Raw genomic sequence first — 19,372 nt, forward strand, 5'->3', positions numbered from 1 at the left:
TGACACCATTTGACAAAACTCAAAGGAGCAAGACCCTCAACGCTGATTTAAAACCTCTTCTATTGGATTGTTGGGGTCCGCCATGTGTCACCTGTCCCAAGGGTTCTTCCAAGTGACCCAATTTCTGACACAATTTTTCAGAACTAAATGGAGCAGTCTCAACCAGGATTTGAAATCTTGTCTGTTGGGTTGAAATACCTGTAACTGGTCAGTGTCACATGGTCTATGGGTCCTTCCAACTAGCCATGCCACGATGGTCTCATGGTTAGCGATCCTACTATTTGTAATAACTCAAGGTAACCCCCTCAAACCCTCATTTTAACCCTTGTCTATTGGGCCAACAATTCCACTTCTGACACGTTCTCACAGGTTGCCTGATCATTCTGGATTTTAACCCAGGTCTGTTGGGTTGAAAAACCTCTACACAGACCACAACAGCAGACTGTTTCACATGAAAGCCAGATTGCATATAAAGGTGCACCGTTCCAAATACCAGAGTGCTTCACCCCCCTCTGGAGTCAACTGTCCCACCCATTCCACTTCTGACACCAGTTATCTAAACTGCAAGTGTCAAACTGGTGGCCTGGAGGCCAGATCCGGCCCGCAACATCCTTTTATGTGGCCCGCGAAATCAAATCATGTGTATCGACTTCATGTTTCTTGTGAAAATACCAAAATTGCTCTCTTTACTTATATAATGTTGAGATATTGCAAGCATTTTATGTTACCAATCCACCTTTTAAAATAAATGCAATAATAGTTGAACAAACATTTTTTATTGGCTTCTGATGTTAAAAGTAGTCAGCCATCAATTTGTTGTGTATATGTCATGATATGAGACAATACTATTTTTGGGTTCACAGTTATAACGGGCCTCCGAGGGAAGCCATAACTACAATGTGGTCCACGACAAAAATGACTTTGGCACCCCTGATCTAAACCATTAAACACTCATTTTGTCCTTTGTACCTTGCCTTATGTCTGTCCACTGGAATGTCTATAGAGATGCCTCCGACCTTCCATGCTCTTTTGATAAAGGACTTTACATGCAGATTGTGTCGTTGGAACTGAATGTAAACATCTTGACAGCCAACTTGGTGTTGTGCAAATCCAGCAGTGAATTGTAGGGGTGGAAGGGGAGTATGGGAGGGAAGAACTGCTCAGAGGTGGCTGCAATGGCCAAGAGGAAGAGGAAAGAGAACGCATGTTTGGCAGCTGACTGTATTTCTCACCGCTTTGCTAATTGAATTGAGTCGGATTTATTGAGACTGTGCGCAGATTTGACATGTGGATACATTAAAGCTTTCATGTTGCTCAAAGTAAAGTGAAAGGAGGAGAGCCGATGGTGATGCACCTTAATAATGTACTTTACTCAAAAACAACCACAGGAAATTAAAGGCAACACTGGAGGTGCCTCATGATGAAGTGAGGGGAAAGAGGTGGGAAGGCAAGTTCATAGGTGGAGCTGTAACATTTGGAGGCGGCACAGTGGAGCACAGCTGCTCCCCTGGGATAGGTCTCTCATTGTCATGGTAACTAGGACAGAGGCCACACGATTGTCCCTGGGTGACTGTCCATGACTCTCTGTGTGAGTTTGTGGGACTGTGTGTGTCTCTCTCTGTGTGTGTGTGTGTCCCCTACAGTTCTATTTTTGTAACAAGTGTTTGACCTTCAGAAAATCACAAGGAATACTGCTTGAATATTGGCATTGTACGCTAACAAGGCAGCACCGACCATGTGTTAATAACAACAACAATAATAATAATAATTAATAATAGTTATAATATTAGTTTAGGTGCAGCACGGTGAGCGACTGGTTAGAGCGTCTGCCTCACAGTTCTGAGTACTGGGGTTCAATCCCCGGCGTTGGCGTCGGCCAAAAAAAAAGCTTCACAATTTAGTGTCACCCATCTGACTACAATACCTGCTTCCGATCGAGGCTCATTTGTGTGAATTCCCTACTTGAAGTGCTTTAGTATACGAGTACGAGCTTTGGAATTAGCCCAAAATGGCTGCTTCAAACCAAAGCATCTAATTCCCTATTAAATTTTTGAGCATGGACCCTGCTATGATAAACATGTCCACCAATTTTTGTGTCAATCAGTGAAACTGGCCAACTTTCCAGGAGGCTCTATTGAGTGAGTCTCAGGTGGTCAAGTTTGGGACCACTGAAATTCATACATTTTCACCGGGATACACACACTAGCAATAAATAAATACATAAATAAAAGTGAGGAGTTTTGGGGGATTTTGAGGCCCCCTAAAAGAAGAATTTGTCTGAAGAATAATAGTAAACACTAGTTTCTTAGTCTCTTCATCATGATACAATCCCAAAAAGGCTAAAGTACTTGGCAGAACTTCTTACGCTACACTTTTATGCAGTGTCTTTAGTTTTACTAAGTCCAAATAACAGCTGTTAGCTGTGGGGGGAAGAGGTCATTAAAACCAAGTCTGTGATGGCTAGTTTGTTCGATTTCTACCGCAGCTTGGCGGGTTTCTGAAACACCATTGCATTCAATTGGAACAACCAAAATTCTCAAATGTCATATGGAAATAAAGATAAGTTAACCACTGTTTACTATGTTTAAGTAAAACAAAAGTGAAATCGTCACCCTTCCTGGAGCGGAAATAAGGAGTTATTGCTAGAATTAATAATTGTTGTAAAGCTGTGGGAAAAACAAAATGCGTTCAGTTACTTGTTTAGATGCTCAATGGGCTGAAGTCTCATGATTTGCTGACGTCACCCATGACCATATTCTTAACAATCAATCTCTAATCAGCCATCAACCAATTCTTCCCCGAGGTCATTGCGCTGTGTGAAAGACGAACGCTCCTTCAGGAATCATTACCCTGAGTGTTTGAGTTTGTAGGAAGACCTTCATCCTCTTAATAGTCCGTCAACATAAAAGTGCAACCCCTCTAAGTTTTATAACCTTCTCATTGACCTCTTCCAGGATGTTGCTGTTGAGTATACCACTCCTCTATTGGCTCTCCAAGCAGAGTTTATATTCTCTTTTATCACTGACAACTTGTGTGTATAAATAAAGCAGAATACGCAATTGTGACCATTAGCATTAGCCTGCAGTGCTTTCTGCAGTACTTTCTTAAGCTCACAGTCACAGTCACAGTCACAGCCCTTCCGATCAAAGTCAGCAAAGGTCAAATTATCCGATGTCGTGTCCTCTGGGTGTGTCATTTTTGCTTGCTGCCAATCACAAATATAACACTGCTTATTGGCGGGGGGTGCTCGTGGGGGGTTCCATTGACACTCCACAAAATGTGAAATGTCTCTTTAAAAAAGGAGCTGTTCACATGGCTTGCGTGACTTTGTCGTGTGTTTTGTGTGAGTCCAGTTTCAAGAGGGTACTAGTGTTTCTGACAGGTGGCTCCATTGTGTCTCCAGTTATAACTTCAACAGTCACAGCCTCTTTAGTGAAGCCATGACAAAAGGTGAAGGTCAGTGAGGTGGAAGAGGAAAATGTAAATATCACATCATTTAAAGATCAATTCATCGTATTGCTTCCTAGTCATCAGTTTGTCACTGTTTGCCCACCATAGAAGTCACAGTTATATTATCACAGATAACGTGATTTCAACAACAACAACAAAAAAGGGACAGCTTTTATGCTTTGGATACAGTATATAAAATTTGAGCTAGGGATACATTGTGGTCGTCGACAACCATCATCTCAACTCTAAGAATAAAAAGTCATAAGAATCAGGTCAAAAACACACAAGGAATTTGTCTCCGGTAGTTGGAGCCGCTCTAGTACGACAACAGACAGTCAATTGACAGAGAACACTTTTGAGACATAAAGACTTTGACAAAAACAGTCACTGAGCAATAAAGGGTTGCTAGTTATCTGGTAATGTTGGTACAATTTTTTTTGGACAATTGTGCAAAAAGATGCAGTGTCCTCTAGCACTTAGAGCAGTTCGAATGACGAATCTCGCAATAGTCCGGTGCAATGACCATTGTGCAAAGGGCGCCGAGACTTCAAGGAGTGTATGCAGTTTAAAGTGACGAGTAGTGTGATAATCTGGGACAATGTTGATTGTGCAAATGTTGCAGATACTCCTCAATCAGTGTGCAAATGGAGCAGATGCTACTCTGGCATGAGTGGCCAGTATTGGTCAACAACAGATATGCAAATAGTGCAGCGTGGCGAGATTACTACAGTGAGTGCACGAGTAATATATAATTGGCCCGACAGAAATGTGACAACAAACTCAGACAAAAAAAAAAATTGGCTGCATGTTGCAATGGAATTGTAGGTTAGCTGTTTAAGAAGTTGATTGCAACGATGAGAGAGTGGAATTGGAATGTTTGCTTCGCTCAAATTCCCCCGGAGGAACCTTTTGTTCTTTTCTGCAAGTACATTTCATTGTTAATATACATCTCCATGCATCACTTTTAACATCACTACGGAGCCCTTAAATGTGTTCACGGTGAAGGGGGGGTAATATATCTGGATTACCTTTAGGCAAAACAGCAAGCAGAAACAAAGGTCTGCTTGTGCTTCTGTTTTTTTGAGTAAGATTGGGAGGCCTATGAGCAATGCGTACAATCATCGTTTGAGTTTTATTATATAAATTCATTACATTACCTCCCAAGCAGACACACGCTCGGACTCATTCAGGCTTTTTTTCCCCCTTTAAACAAAACTATTGTCATATACTGCCCTGCAGTTCCATTATTGGAGCCGGGAGGGCGCTTTGCTATTTTACTCTTATACTTTCACACAGTAAGTCTTTGCATTTCCACTTGGACAGCGGCTTGCTTCAAAATCCAAACATTCCGTCCTACCGAAGTGAGAATAAGTGAACATTTTAGGGTGTGATCGTGGCGATCGGGTGTTATATTATTCATGTGGTGTGCTGGCAGGACGCAGCATGAAATTGATTTACAGGAGCTTATATTAAAACAACCTGAGCTGACCGCAGTGCTGTGCAAACATCAGACTGAGAACAGGGCAGAACTTGTAATAAATAAAGAGGTAATGTAAACGTATGACGTCGAAACATTAATAAGATTAAACGTAACAAGGGAAAACAGCCAAAAGCTATAAAGTAGAACTGGAAATGTTTGGATACTATTTTAGTTGTATCTCAATGAAAATATACTGCATGAATAATGTTAGACAGCAAAGTGTATGTATGTGTAGGGGGCCTTTTCGCTTTTGTTTGTTGTTGTTGTTATTATTTGTTTGTGCAACAAACAATAATAGTAATCTTAAATAAAGCTGCAAACAGAAATAAAACTCCCTTTTTCATGGCGAATCCTCAAAATAATCATTAAAATTTGACGCCGTGCTCCGCTCACATTAGAGACCGTATCGTTGAAAAAGCTTCTCAATTTAGCTTCTCCCATCTGTCTAGGGTACCCTTTTCTGATTTAGACGAAATCCCTAGCAAAATGGAGGGTCTGTATTTATGCCGGAGCTGTTCGGATTCAGGTTGCGAGTTGGGCCCAGATGCAGAGAGGAGAGGGACGGTAGTTTGTGAACAAATGTTTATCATAGATTGGAAGCAAACAACAATGGCTCCGAGAACTAGATCCAGGATTAGCAGGGTTCCAAGGAGGACCAGTCTGGCAGGGTATGAGTCCGGGTTGACGGTGGGCCCCAAGAGGTGAGCACTGGTTTGCGGGGGAAAAATAGCAAGAATGGGTTCAAGATACAAATAAAATTACGAAGTCTTCAGGAAGCAAAAGGTGGACAAGGGGGCTAGGCTACGAACTCGACATAGAGCGTTGATAGTCTGGCGACGATTTGGATTCCCACAGCGTCTTGAGAGCAGTCAGGTGTAATTAGGATGACAAGGTGCAGCTGCTAGACTCCAACACGTCAACCCTGCAAAGCACTCATGACACACACACACACACACACACACAGGCTGGACTCAGGGTGCTGAAACAGCAGCTCTGACAGGAACAGTTTTACTGTGTCACAGTGGAGTTTTTAAGCTTCCGCTGTGGTTTGACTCTCAATAAACATCAATTATATTGATGTTTATTGAGAGTCAGAATCGATCAGTCAAACAGAACAAAAGACATACACTAATTGTAAACAGGATGACAAAAGCAAATCATTACATATCTACAACAATGAAATATTATATATGAGTATTGCATGGGGCTGTAGTGCTACACCCTGTGAGGGAAGGACAGGACAAGCTAGAACAGGACAAGTACAGGAGAAGAAGCATGCAGGACAAGGGTCGTGAACCCGGCTGTACAACTGAAGTGGGGTGGGATTGACCATGTAAATTATAAAAGTTTAAAGGATGAGAGTGTGAGTGAGGGGATACACAAACAAGTCGCATATTCATGAGTTATTTGTCGCAATAAGTGAGTGGCCCCACACACAGCAAAAGAGTCCAAGGGGTGTGTGCCTGCAGACACATGCAAGTGAATTGACACTGTTTTGCATACGCAAAGACTGACAGAAGTGTCCTGTAATTGCTGTGCCCGCACCGCGGAGGCTGAGGACCCCACCAAATCGATCGAGGGGCGGGATCGGGCCTAGGGGTCCGCCCGCGAGCACCTGGTGGACGGGACACGTCCCACACCGATGGGCCCAGAGCGGTCCGCCGGCCCCATCGAGGCGCCCCGACACCTGGCCACCTGGTCGATGCCACCCCATGCAGCCAAGGTGTCAAGGTTTAACGGTCATTTTTTGAATCTGTCGTGAAAAAGGGGGTGGAAGGGGGAATGTCTGTCATAAACATGAGGCACAAAAAGTCTCAAGGAACTGAACAGGACATTGGCCATTTTTGTTTGAAGCAGCCTTTTTTTGTGTGAATTCCAGTGCTTGTACTTTTGACCAACTCCTACTTAGGAATTATTTCAAGTGAGCCCTAATCAGAAGAAGGTATCCTAGAACTAGACAGATGGGCGATGCTGAACTACAAAGCTTTTCCCCTACGCTAGCTAATGTGGGCAGAGAATTATTTCAGGGATTCATCGTGAAAAAGGGGGTGAAAAGCAATGACCCCCAACACTTCTTCCACTGAGCCACATTAACGTCGTTGTTCATGTCTATCATTACAGGAGGCACAAAAGAGTCTCACGGACTCTTGTCCATTTTGGTCTGAAGCCGTCATTTTGGCCAAATTCCAGAGCTTTGAATTTCATGAACTCCTCCTACTGGGGAATTGACCTAAAGTGGCTACATCGTCAACCCTTGAAATGTATTAAAAGTCTTTTAAAGGACAGTAGTTGTTCTCAAGCATACTTTAATGTAATGTAATAGAATAATATATGGTTAATCACTGCATAAAGGGTAAAGGTAAAAGGTTTAAATGGCAGCGTATCCGAGACGGCAACTTGAGGGCAACTCGTTTGAACCACTTTAAACAGCCCGTGCAGTCTCATGAGAGGACATCCTTCTTCGCAAGTCGAGCTGAGCATCTTGTGACCGTGCCGCGTCATCACGGGTCGGCCTGACTGGCACAATGAGCCCCCTTCACGAGGCTCTGAGAAGACAGAATTGATTCGCTCGACCCAGCTGAAGGCTTATTAATTCATACATCCATTCATGAGTCTAGTAAATAACAAGCGTGTCTTAATGGATGCTGATGGAGCTCACGGCCATATTTCTCTTTGACTGTATTTGCCTCTGTTGGCTTTTTAAAGCCGTGCACAAATGGTACATTCAAAGACAGCTTAATTTTATAACAATGTATAATGCCCAACTTTTTTTTATAAAAAGTGCAATGAAAATGCAATAACATCTCCCTCAAATGGACTCCTCACTGTTCCCGTCAGGAATAAAAAAAAGATTTGTCTCCCTTCTTATAACACCACTTTTACTCGACATAAATGGTAATATATTGGTAGTATTGTTGAATATTTGAATATACCAAAATGCATCTAGTCGCCTCCCACCATCTGTAGTTGCGTAAGTAAAAGCCACCGGACAATATTTGTGGTAAAACGCTAAATGGAGTCTTTGCACGTAATCTCCCGCGTTGGTGATTTGCGGCTCGGTCGTTTGTGGTTCATAAATATTGCCTTAGTGTACATGTGGTGTTTCCAGGATTTGCCCGAACTAACAATCACAGATGTACATTATCTTTGTAGTCCTCTTGGAAAGCACCGACCAGCAAATATGGAGAAAGAATTTAATTCAACCTCTGCTCGTTGCTAATGCTAATTTGTGCATCCAGCAAAAATCTATGCATTTTTGCTTACCTTTTGGCCTACACCTTGTTAGCAGGGGTATCGTACCCATGGGAGATGTGGATATTGCTGCACAATAGTGTTTCACACTGTGTAGTGCAGCTATCGCTTGAAAGTGGCTCTGGATCTTTGCCCACCCTAGCTGATCATGCCATTCAATCTCTGTGTGGGGAGGGGGGGGATTAATGATGTAATTTAGCCCCATGAAGTTGCGTAACAGTGGGGCGAGAGTGCAGAACAGTTCGCTCACAGACACATTTTGAAAACTTAAGCAAATTAACAAAAGATTTACTTGGTTGTTTAAATTTGCACTTATCCTGTGGACAGGCACTCTCGTGAATTGGTTGCAAGCCATTAAAAACTAAATTTTTCAAAAATATGTCCACTTTCAAGCAGCCCATGAAGTCTTCTTCCTGCCTTTTGGTTTGCAAGCTAACATTCTCAACCCACGCGGCCCATCGCTTTTTTATGCACTGTATTTTAATGCCTTTAAAGTTATGCTGACTTTGTAGGAGTTGCAGCTGCCTTCTGGACAATGGCCAACCGGCTGTCAAGTCACTTTTGGTATTCGTTCTAAAATCAATTCAAATAATGTTTAGACCTAAAGTATATGGAAGCTTTGTGATTATTGATGCACAGCGCCTCAACATTTCATACTCATTTTAATGGTCACACAGAAGATTTAAAGACCTCCTCAGTGTGACAATCATCTTCCACAGCTTTAGTTTAATCACCATGCATATTATGAGCAAGTAAGCGATAACGCCTTCATGTTAGAAAACAAAACTTCCCTGTTTGCTACCTCATTTCCTGGAACGATAATGACTCGAGGTACTTAAAATCAGCACGTGGTGTCATTGCATCAGCAGTTTTTTTCACCCCACAACATTGTTGAACATTAAGTATTCATCTTTATGAGAAATGTATCATCTTGAAAGTCATGTTCACTATGGGGGTTTGGCCCATTGTTGGCCCACTCAAAGATGCAACCGCTGACAGCTCTGTGGGCGGGAAGAGGTTAAAAGCATGCGTGGGGAGTATGGATAGAAGGATGGATCGTGCGTGTGTGTTGCAGGGTTGGCTGCGCGTGTGTTGATTTACTGCGATTCTCCAGCCATTCAAACACAGAGAAACGATGGATTGCGTCTGACTTTGACCATTTATTACTCTCATAACTTTGCAAGAGGCTTGTCTTTTATTGATAACTGTGCTTTTGAGATGCATCATGATGTGAGTCGTTTGCTTTTTTTTCATAGTGCTAAATATTGCATATGATTCATCCCCAAAACAACACAAAAATGCACTTTCTTAGATACTTAAAATGCAAATGTAATTAACAGTGTGGTTATTATTCTGGTCATTGTGTGCAGTTGTGTACAACTACATTGCCCCATACTGAAAGCTGTACAATTTTGACTTATTTAAGTATGAGCAAAGTTGTCTTATCCAATGCACTTTCTATTCGCCTGACTTCGGTGCAGGCAGCGTGGGTTCAGTTCCCGCTCACTACCAGTTTGAATGTGAGTACAATGGTTGTCGGTGTCTATATGTGCCCTGCGACTGACTGACGACCCGTTCAGGCTTTTGCCCAAAGTCGGCCGGGATAGGCTCCAGCACCCCGCGACCAAAAACATTCCCTCACCTGCCTTGACTCAGATATGCATTTTAGTGACATCCCATTCTTAATCTGTATAGTTTAATATGACATCGGTTCACCCGCTGCAATAACATCTTAATCCCTTCCGGAAAGGCTTTCCATAAAGTTAGAGTGTGTTTATGGGACTTTATGACCGTTTTTCCAGATGCGCATTTGTGAGGTTACACACTGATGTTGGACGAGATTGCCTGGCTCTCAGCCTCTGCTCTAATTCATCCAAAAGTTGTTCTATAGGTTTGAGGTCAGGATTGTGCAGGCCAGTCAAGTATACAATCACTTTTTTTTTTTTTTTAGTATTAGTATGACTATGCTTTGTAAGTACCAAAAAGTGTGAAAATTGATTTTAAACAATAGTGTTATTTTATTACTATTAAGGATGAGCGAGTACCAATATCAGGTGTCGGTGTGGCGAAACCAACCTTATTTTAATCTGTCGGGTACTCGCGAAGGCTGCCGATACCAGCCATTGATAGTTTTGGCAAAAAAAAATGTTACCGGTAAATTCTCCTCACCAGTAGTTGGTGCTACACTACAGCGGGTTGATACATTGACGAATCATCATGTGTGTCAGACAGAAAGAGAGGTTTTTATTCACAATTTTCTGTCATTGTGTAAATTGAAATTCTATCGGTACTCGGTATCAGTGAGTACTCAAGAGGTATCGGTCTGAGAAAAAGTGGTATCAAAGATCCACTGAAAATCCAAAACTGCAATAATGGGCCGTTTGTTATAGTCACATCAAATTCTTGAAAAGTTCAACAAATTTAATTTAAAAAATGTATAACTTTTGAGGTTTGAAAATCCTGAAATCCCTGAATTGTTTTAAAGTGCTGGAACTTGAAAAATGGAGGAACACTTTTTCCTTTAAAAGAGACATATTATGCATTTTAATAAGAAAAAAACAACAACAGGTTTGCAGGTGTATTCAAATTAGCACATTTTGAAGTGGCGGTCCTGTCTCATGCAAATGAGCCTCTGCCTCTTGCTCGGGGTGTGCTAATGTGAGAACACCTGACGCTACCTTGAAAATTCACGGCAGAGTTAAGGGGTGTGAGGCACATGCGAGCTCCTATAAAGCAAAGCGTGTTGTGGTACCAAGTAGCAACAGTGAAATCATCAATTGTACAGTATTTTCACGTATGCAGGTACCACTTGATTACCAAACTGCCGAGTTTCAACTTGTCATTTCAGTGTGCACATTTGATTTCCAATTTCAAAGTCGTTTCGTGTTCTGTGTCTGTGCAGATGTTGGAGCCAAAGGTGGACGTGCCCTCTTGCGAGCTCGGCGGAGTCGGGGGGGATCGAGGTGGCGTGTGCCTCCACCTACCGCCCCGCAGTTCTGAAGGGGAGGAGAGCAGTCTGTATCCGTCCAGCCCCTCCGAACCCTTGACCCTGAGCAGCCCTCACCCCTCGGAGCCCCTCAGCCCTCTGAATGAGGTCTACCTTCCCCTCGGTAGCCTGGGCGGGTCTGAGGAGCGCCACAAGGTGCCCCCCACGCCTCCGCCTTCCACCGAAGGCGAGGACTGGAAGAGCATGGACGGACACGAGATGGAGATCTGGAGAGAGGACAACCGCAGAGAGGAAGAGTATGAAGAAGAGGATGGTGCGAGCAGGAAGAGCGATTTGGAGGAGGGAGTCGAGCGAGAGGAAGAGGAGGTTCACCTCCACCTGCTGGTGTCAAATGCGGACGGGGACAACGCCTCCGAGCCGCCCGACACCAACGCCCCCCCTTCGTCCTCCTCATCCTCATTCGTCATCCCTGAGCTGCGCCTGGACCGCTCCTTCAGCGCGGATGCGCTCTCTTCGCCCAACACCGACGAAGAAGAATACGACGAGGAAGAGGAGGAGGACGAGGACGAGGATTCCGAGGAGGACGACAGCGACGATGCCTACCTGCAGCGCAGCGACAGCAAGCGGCGCTCCATGGTGGAGGGCGCCACCTGCGAGAAGCACGGCGGGGGGGGCCTCAGCGTGCAGAACTCGCTGCGCCGGCGCACCCACAGCGAGGGCAGCCTGCTGCAGGACCCGCGCACGCCCTGCTTCACCTCGGACAACGCCATCAACTGCCTGGAGGCGGGCGGCACGCGCCACAAGGGCGGCTGGACGCTGCCCTCGCCCAAGACCCTGAAGAAAGAGCTGACCAAGAATGGAGGCTCCGTGCATCAGCTCTGCATGCTCTTCTCTGGGAGGAAGGTAAGCACGTCCACACTCAGGCCGATATGATCTTAAACATGGCTGCACACACACACAGACACACACACATCCTTGTTTTCCTGTAGTTGTGGAGATGCATAAAAAAGGGTGGCAAAGGTTGCAGGACTCGTGGCACAAAAGACATATTTCAAATCCAAAGTACGAGGGGCAGTCGAAAAGTAATAAGCCCAATTTTATTTATTGCTACAGAAAGGCAATATACACATAGAAACAAAGCCCAAAAATTGGGGATTTCATTGTTACTTTGCAATATAATCTCCTTTTTTCTCAACACCAACTGTCCATTGATGAACATCAATGAGCCGGCATGGCTCAGATGGTAGAGTAGGCATCTCCCAACCTGAAGGTTGGGGGTTCCACCCGCAGTGACCGTGTCAATTGTTCTTGAGCAAGATACTGAACCCCAAGTTGCACCTGATGCTGTGTCGTCAGTAAGTCAATATGGAGACACTCTTAAATTGCTTTGAGTAGCTTAGTTAGTCGAGCTCTCAACGCATTGAGGCAATTGCGGTTTCAGTAATCTGTAGTTTTTTTACGGGAGCAGATGATTGGCCCGCTGCCCAACCCCAGCACCTGGTATCCCTCAGCAGTCTCCCATCCAAGTAGTAACCAGGACCGACCCTGCTCAGCTTCCAATATCGGACGAGCTCGGGCGGCATGTGGGCATCAGGTTGAAGGTAGAAAAACTCTTTACATGTAAAAGCCCATTTACCATGAACAAGGGCATGCATAACAGCCTCGTCATTTTCAGTCGGCTGCGCTTTTAACCAGTTTTTTACATCTAACTTAACTTGTTCTTCATCAGAGAAGTGCTGACCCCTAACTCCTTCTTTTAAAGGTCCAAAAAGGTGATAATCTGATGTTGGCAGATCGGGCGAGTATGGGGGATGGGTTATGATTGTCCAGCCAAGGGAACTGATCACCTCGCAAGCTCCCTTTGCCTGTCACGGAGGTCACTCAAAGCAGACCCTTGTTCTTTGCCTTTGATCCTGGACACCCAAATTTTCTTTGACGAGTCACGAATCTTCGAGTACGACCCAGACACCGAACGCCAGAGCCTACAGCGGAACATCGCCAATTCCAAAGCGAGCAAGACAGTGGACGTCCAAAGTTGTATTGTTCCCATTCTTCGTTGTGAGAGACATCGTCGTCTGCGAGTTCTTGCCTCACAGGATCCCTTTATGGGGATCTTGCGATATTTGCTTAGTTCAGTGCACGAGAACCATGAACCATGACAACGTGCTTGAACACAATGTCCTCATCATCTGACAGTTCCCTGCTCGAGCAACCTCCCTACTGACCCGACCGGATCCCGGAGGTGGCAGAGAAGGCCGGGAACCATGCGTTAGACTCCAGAAGGATTACTTGTAGTCTGTAGTTTGGATTTGAAATCTATCTTTTCAAACACCAGTCCTGGAACTTTTGTGACACACCTATTATTGACAAAAGACACTCCTGAGTCCTTGGCGTCCGGAGAACCAAGTATGCTCATGACCTTAATCTAACATTAATTTGAAATCCAAATCTAATTCCATAAACACATACAAAATGTGTGCACACACATACATATCTTTCTTCACATCTGAAGCACACACTGTGTGTGTGTGTGTGTGTGTGTGTGTGTGTGTGTGTGTGTGTGTGTGTGTGTGTGTGTGTATCTATATATATATATATATATATATATATATATATAATAGGCTCCAGCACGCCCGTGACCCTAAGTGAGGAGAAGCGGCTCAGAAAATGGATGGATGGATATATATATATATATATATATAATTTTATTTTATTTTATTTTTTTTGTCATTGACAAAACACATTTCTCAGCCCTTGATATTGGAGCACCAAGCAGTCAGGAGTTTAATCAGAGATCCACACACCTAATCTAATGCACACACACACTTACACACACTCTCTCTCACACACACACACGCACACACACACACGCACACTGAAATAAATAATTGTCTTCCTATTGCTGTTGCCCTGCAAAACACATTCCTGAGCACTTCATATCTGAAGCACCCAGCTGTCATGAGTTTTATATTCTCTTTCTCTCTCTCTCTCTCTCTCTCTCTCTCTCTCTCCACACACACACACGCACACACACAAACGACACACCCATTGTTGTTTCCTTTCGTTGTGGGATACATATTGGGAGAAAACACTTATCCTAAGCCTCATTCCTTGGCGTTTGAAGCACTAAGCAGTCATGAGTTGGTGCACACACCCGGTTATAAAAAAAAGTACACACAAATAACAAAACACAGACTCGCATCCCTGTCTTTCTGTGGGGGTGCGTCGTTGATTCAGTGCACTTCCAGTGCACTTCCGAGCCCTTCACATCTGACCCAAAGTCCAAATCTTACCTTATAATTACAGACAAGGCTGTGTGACACGCACACACACGCACACACACACACACACACACACACAAACATCCTGGTGCTCCTGCCGTCATTGACATAATGGCTTCCCGAGCCGAAGCACAGGCATAGTCATGATGACCTCAACCTAACCTTAAAATCTTAGCTGGATACAATCACTCAAACACAATGGGGAGTATTCAATACCGGGTAACCAGTTTATTAGGTACACCAGCACAACCTGATGATATCCAACACGCGATGCTCAGTTTTGACTGAAAATGTCAAAGAGGTCATCGTTTCCCAATTAGTTGGATTTAATGCTGTGTTTCCGCGCCATGTTGGACTTCTCTGGATTCTATGGAAAGAGTGACCTCACGTGGTAAAAGGGAGCAAGTGCACGTTATGGGACAGACTGAATGGGACTTTATTTCACTGTATAACAAAAAGTCCCAACACGAAAAAATAACAACAACAACAAAAACATGACGGTCTTACGAGACGTTCTTGTGTCATTTATAGCTATTCATAACAATTTAAAATGCACTTTAAATCATAATTTGGGTTCAGCTGTCTGTATGTGGAAATCTAGCGGAAATTGAAGTGTATTTCATATATTTACGAGGGTCCAGACATGAGTTTTTTTTAACTAGTTTCCGATTATTATTATCAGTAGTAGTAGTAGTATTCATTTCAAACGATTCATATTAATGGCCTCGAAGTGCTTTTGATACAGATGTTTACTGTAGTTTCGACTTACATGCTCCGTCGTAGACCGAGGACTGCCTGTCGTCTGCACAGAGTACTTTTGAGGTGGTACAGCAGTACGAGAGCAGTTTCACTATTTGTCCAACAGAGGGCAGCATTCATCAAATTCTGGTAAAGGTCAGATGACAAAGCTCTGATGGGGTCAGTTAAAATTCATATTTGCATTGTGTATATCTTGTGTAATACATGCACGTAACTTCCAGCAAGATTTCAACCACAGCCTTAAATGGGATCGAGATTGTGCAGTATATATGTGAGTGCATGTGTGTGAGCAAACAGCGGTGCCTCCCACACGGCCCGACACGATTTGGTCCTGGCCGAGTCGAGGCCAGCTGGACCGCCCCTATTGGGGTCACGGGCACAGCTCCTTTGAGGAGTGAATGTGTTTCCACTATTTCATGTCATCTGTCACTCTCGCACGTATACATCTTGTGGCACAGAGTAAACGTGTGTGTGCAGTACTTGTGCGTATGCATGTAAGCCATGTAGCTTTCAGTTTGCCTTTTGGAACAATAACAACAATAGTCCTTGAAAGCAATGGGAAGATTTAGACGCATGTGTAATTGATAGCCAGAAATGTACAATTACATCACTATGGTATACATTCAAGGATTTTTTTTTTTAAAGTGTAGTAGTAGTAGTGGTACTAGTAGTTGTTGTTCTTTCTCTTCTGATGGAAACAAGGTTGGGATCAAAATAGGACTTGAACACAGGTTCTCAGAACTGTGCGGCAGAGAAAAAGGTTATAAGTTATCCATCCATCCATTTTCTGAGCCGCTTCTCCTCACTAGGGTCGCGGGCGTGCTGGAGCCTATCCCAGCTGTCATCGGCCAGGAGGCGGGGTACACCCTGAACTGGTTGCCAGCCAATCGCAGGGCACAGAAACAAACAAACAACCATTCGCACTCACAGTCACGCCTACGGGTAATTTAGAGTCTCCAATTCATGCATGTTTTTGGGATGTGGGAGGAAACCGGAGTGCCCGGAGAAAACCCACGCAGGCACGGGGAGAACATGCAAACTCCACACAGGCGGGGCCGGGGATTGAACCCGGGTCCTCAGAACTGCGAGGCTGACGCTCTAACCAGTCGGCCACCGTGCCGCAAGGTTATCAATTATAAGTTATAATTAAAGTAAAGATTATTGAAGTTAATAGTAATTCCTATAATTGAAAGGATTTCTGAAAATGAAAATAAAATAATTGACAAAGTAATAACAAAGCAACAATAATTAAAGTCACATTGAAGTCGGAGTTAAATTTAAAAAATAAAATAACAATTACATTAATGATAATTCAAATAATGACAAAGTAATAATAAATAATGGGTAAAGAAACAATATTTAAAGTGATAATAATTAAATTCATAATGAACATTATAGTGATAACAGTTAAGGAAGTAATAAAGAAAATAATAAAGTAATAGCAAAGTGATAATAATTGAAGTAGTATTGAAGTAACAAAGTCATAATAATGAAACTAATAGCAAAGTAATAACAGTTAAAGTTATACTAAAATAATTGATAAAGTATTAACTGTTAAACTGATAAATTATGAAAGTAATAATAATTAAAGAAGTTATTAAAGTAATAACAGAGGGATGATAATAGTATAAAAATAAAATTTACAATAATCCCAGTCATTTTAATGAAATATTTCTTCCAGTTACAAGTAGTTATACTACTGTACATGCAATCATGTGATATTATCATATGATATTAAACAAAATAACGTGCTGTAATTAGTAGAAAACAATAGAATCATGATAATGAATGTTATGTCCATTATGTGCCCTTACAGCTTTTGAAAACTTTGGCAAATTTTGTTCGTGTGGTAAAATATTACCATTTCTGCACGAAAGGTTTCTAAAATGTGTTGAGGCAGGAATCAACAATTTTAGGGATTTTTCTTCTCTCCGCTTCCGCAGGATATTGCATATTAAAAAATAAAAACAATGATCTACTTTTTACAAAAATAGAGTGCTTTACCTGTATTATATCCATCCATTTTCTGAGCCGCTTCTCCTCACTAGGGTCGCGGGCGTGCTGGAGCCTATCCCAGCTGTCATCGCAATCGCAGCCTGTATTATATTTTCCTAAAAAAGTCTTGAAAAAGCATGTTCTATTAAAATGTTACCTTCTGAAATACAGTACTAAATATTGAAAGTTATGGCATGTACCCCCTGAGCTCGAATTGTGCATTACAACAAAAGAACAGAGTGGTCGCTTCAATATGACGTAGGCAATGCATGTTATGCCCGTTATATGTGATTCTACTATGTTTTGAAGGACGTGTGTCATTTGCAGCAGTATTACAAGTTTTCACCAGGCGTCATGAGGCCCAAATACAAAACCACCCAATCACCCTCCACATTTCCACCCGACACGACCATTTATTTTCTTCCATCCTGTTTATGGAGACGCTGCATTCACTGAGACCTTAGGACGAACACATCTTAACGCGGCCTGTAAACATTTTGTTTGTGGGTTGTAAAACGTTTGTTTGAAATGCATGTAAATACCGTCCGTCTTGGCAGATGTGTGGTGGAAACAGTTACAGCGTTTTTAGCGGTGAGTTCGTTAAGGGCGACTTACATTCCCTGCTGTCGTGTCAAGGGTCCCCGCAAGTGGGTGGAACAAAAGTGGGCATACTGTAAGTTACATTTCTTATGTTACATACAGCGTGGGTATGACGCAGGATGAGTGTGGTACTAAGCAGATGTGAATACTGCAGGAATACTTCCTGCCCGTGCAGTACATTTGGAGGGTGACTATGTAATATCCACCTCTCATTTTTTCCCAAAACTTAAGAGTCAAAACTACTAATAATAACAATGTATGTCCTCAAACAGTGGCCAGAAGTGTTTAATTATTCAAATGCAAGACCGTTCAAGTACTTTGGAGAAGTTCAAATGAGTACTATGAGTACTTACTGCTCTTGGCCATTCGTTATACAAGATGTTTGCTAAAATAACACAGCAACTTCACGTCACTTGTGTCGCTTTACAACACTGACGTCATAGTAGCTGTATCCTAGCTGCCGGTCTCACAAATATTTCCACTTGCTTGTAACATCTGTACAGCCGTATACACTGATGTCAGCACGAGTGTCGTGATGTTGGTTTGTGTTGGAGCAAATAACTTCCACGATGAATGAAGTTCTTGTTAGCACACAGTTGTTGTCTGTGCATTAACATTTTGGCAACAAAGATGGAGTTTCATTTTTTTCGCCGCCAATCCCGATCTAACGCTGGTATGAATCTTTTAAGACTGGCGATTGGAACAGCCAAAGCTCTCAAGGCCAACCACAGTTCTCATCCATCACAAAGCTTGTTTTTGTACTCTCATACCCGTGCGGATGTATGAAGACTGTGTCACCGTGTTGGCCACATATTTTGCTACTCCACAGTGCGTATAGGCCGGCATTCGGCACCAGACGGCAGAGTCAAAAGTCCTCTGTAAACTGGCCGATTAAAAGACGAGATGACAAAAACACGTGATTAGTGATTAGGCAACTTCGAGCGTTAATAACATAATAACATATTTCCTCAAATAGTGGTGGGAGGCATATATTTATTCAAATGTAGACAGTAGAAGCTGTTTGTTTGAAATACTTTGGCAAAGGTAAAATTACTACTCACAATAATTATTGTTATTATTATTTGGATGATGATGATGTGTATCCTCGAATAGTAGTCAGAGGTATTCACTTACTCAAATAAAGACATTTGCACAATAAGAGTCTTCACACACACACACACACACACACACACAGACGTATATTGCAAACAAGTCCAGAACTTTGAGCCCATTTGTACCCGTAGGTTTCCCACTTTCCCAAAGCTGCGTAATAGCTTCTCCTGCTCCCATGCGATTAGCGATTACTGGAAACAATTTAGGCCCCGTGAACAAAGTTATCAGTAAACAAGTGTACTTTTTGGGTTAAGCACTGCAGCTCTGCTCTGTGAAGACAAATGTGTCTAATGTGCCCCACGGTTTACCTCTGCAAGTCACGCTGCTGCGCGTGAGCATAGCTAAAAATAGAGTTTATGGAAAAATAGTGTTGAAATATCTGCTGATGATGAGAGTTAATGTTGTTAGGTATAGAAGGGAATTTAAAAATAAAATCTAGTTAGGCCGCTATACTTGTCACTGACGGCACGTTCTGGGACAATCAATTGATCATTT

General features: G+C 42.9%; 1 protein-coding gene across 11 annotated transcripts in view; it reads left to right on the forward strand.

Moving 5' to 3' along the window:
- The window catches only part of rgs3a (regulator of G protein signaling 3a), a 138,303-nt gene that overhangs the window by 81,853 nt on the left and 37,078 nt on the right, over positions 1-19,372 (forward strand). For 9 of the 11 annotated variants that reach the window (XM_061699184.1, XM_061699183.1, XM_061699182.1 and 6 more), the window contains one exon: positions 11,085-12,032. In XM_061699184.1, coding sequence (XP_061555168.1) covers positions 11,085-12,032 — 948 coding nt within the window. Of the gene's footprint in view, positions 1-11,084; positions 12,033-12,891; positions 13,611-19,372 lie in introns of those variants that run through there. The other 2 variants (XM_061699186.1, XM_061699191.1) reach the window with 2 other exon arrangements.

The sequence above is a fragment of the Phycodurus eques genome, chromosome 15 (genome assembly GCF_024500275.1).
Source record: "Phycodurus eques isolate BA_2022a chromosome 15, UOR_Pequ_1.1, whole genome shotgun sequence".
NCBI lineage: Eukaryota > Metazoa > Chordata > Actinopteri > Syngnathiformes > Syngnathidae > Phycodurus > Phycodurus eques.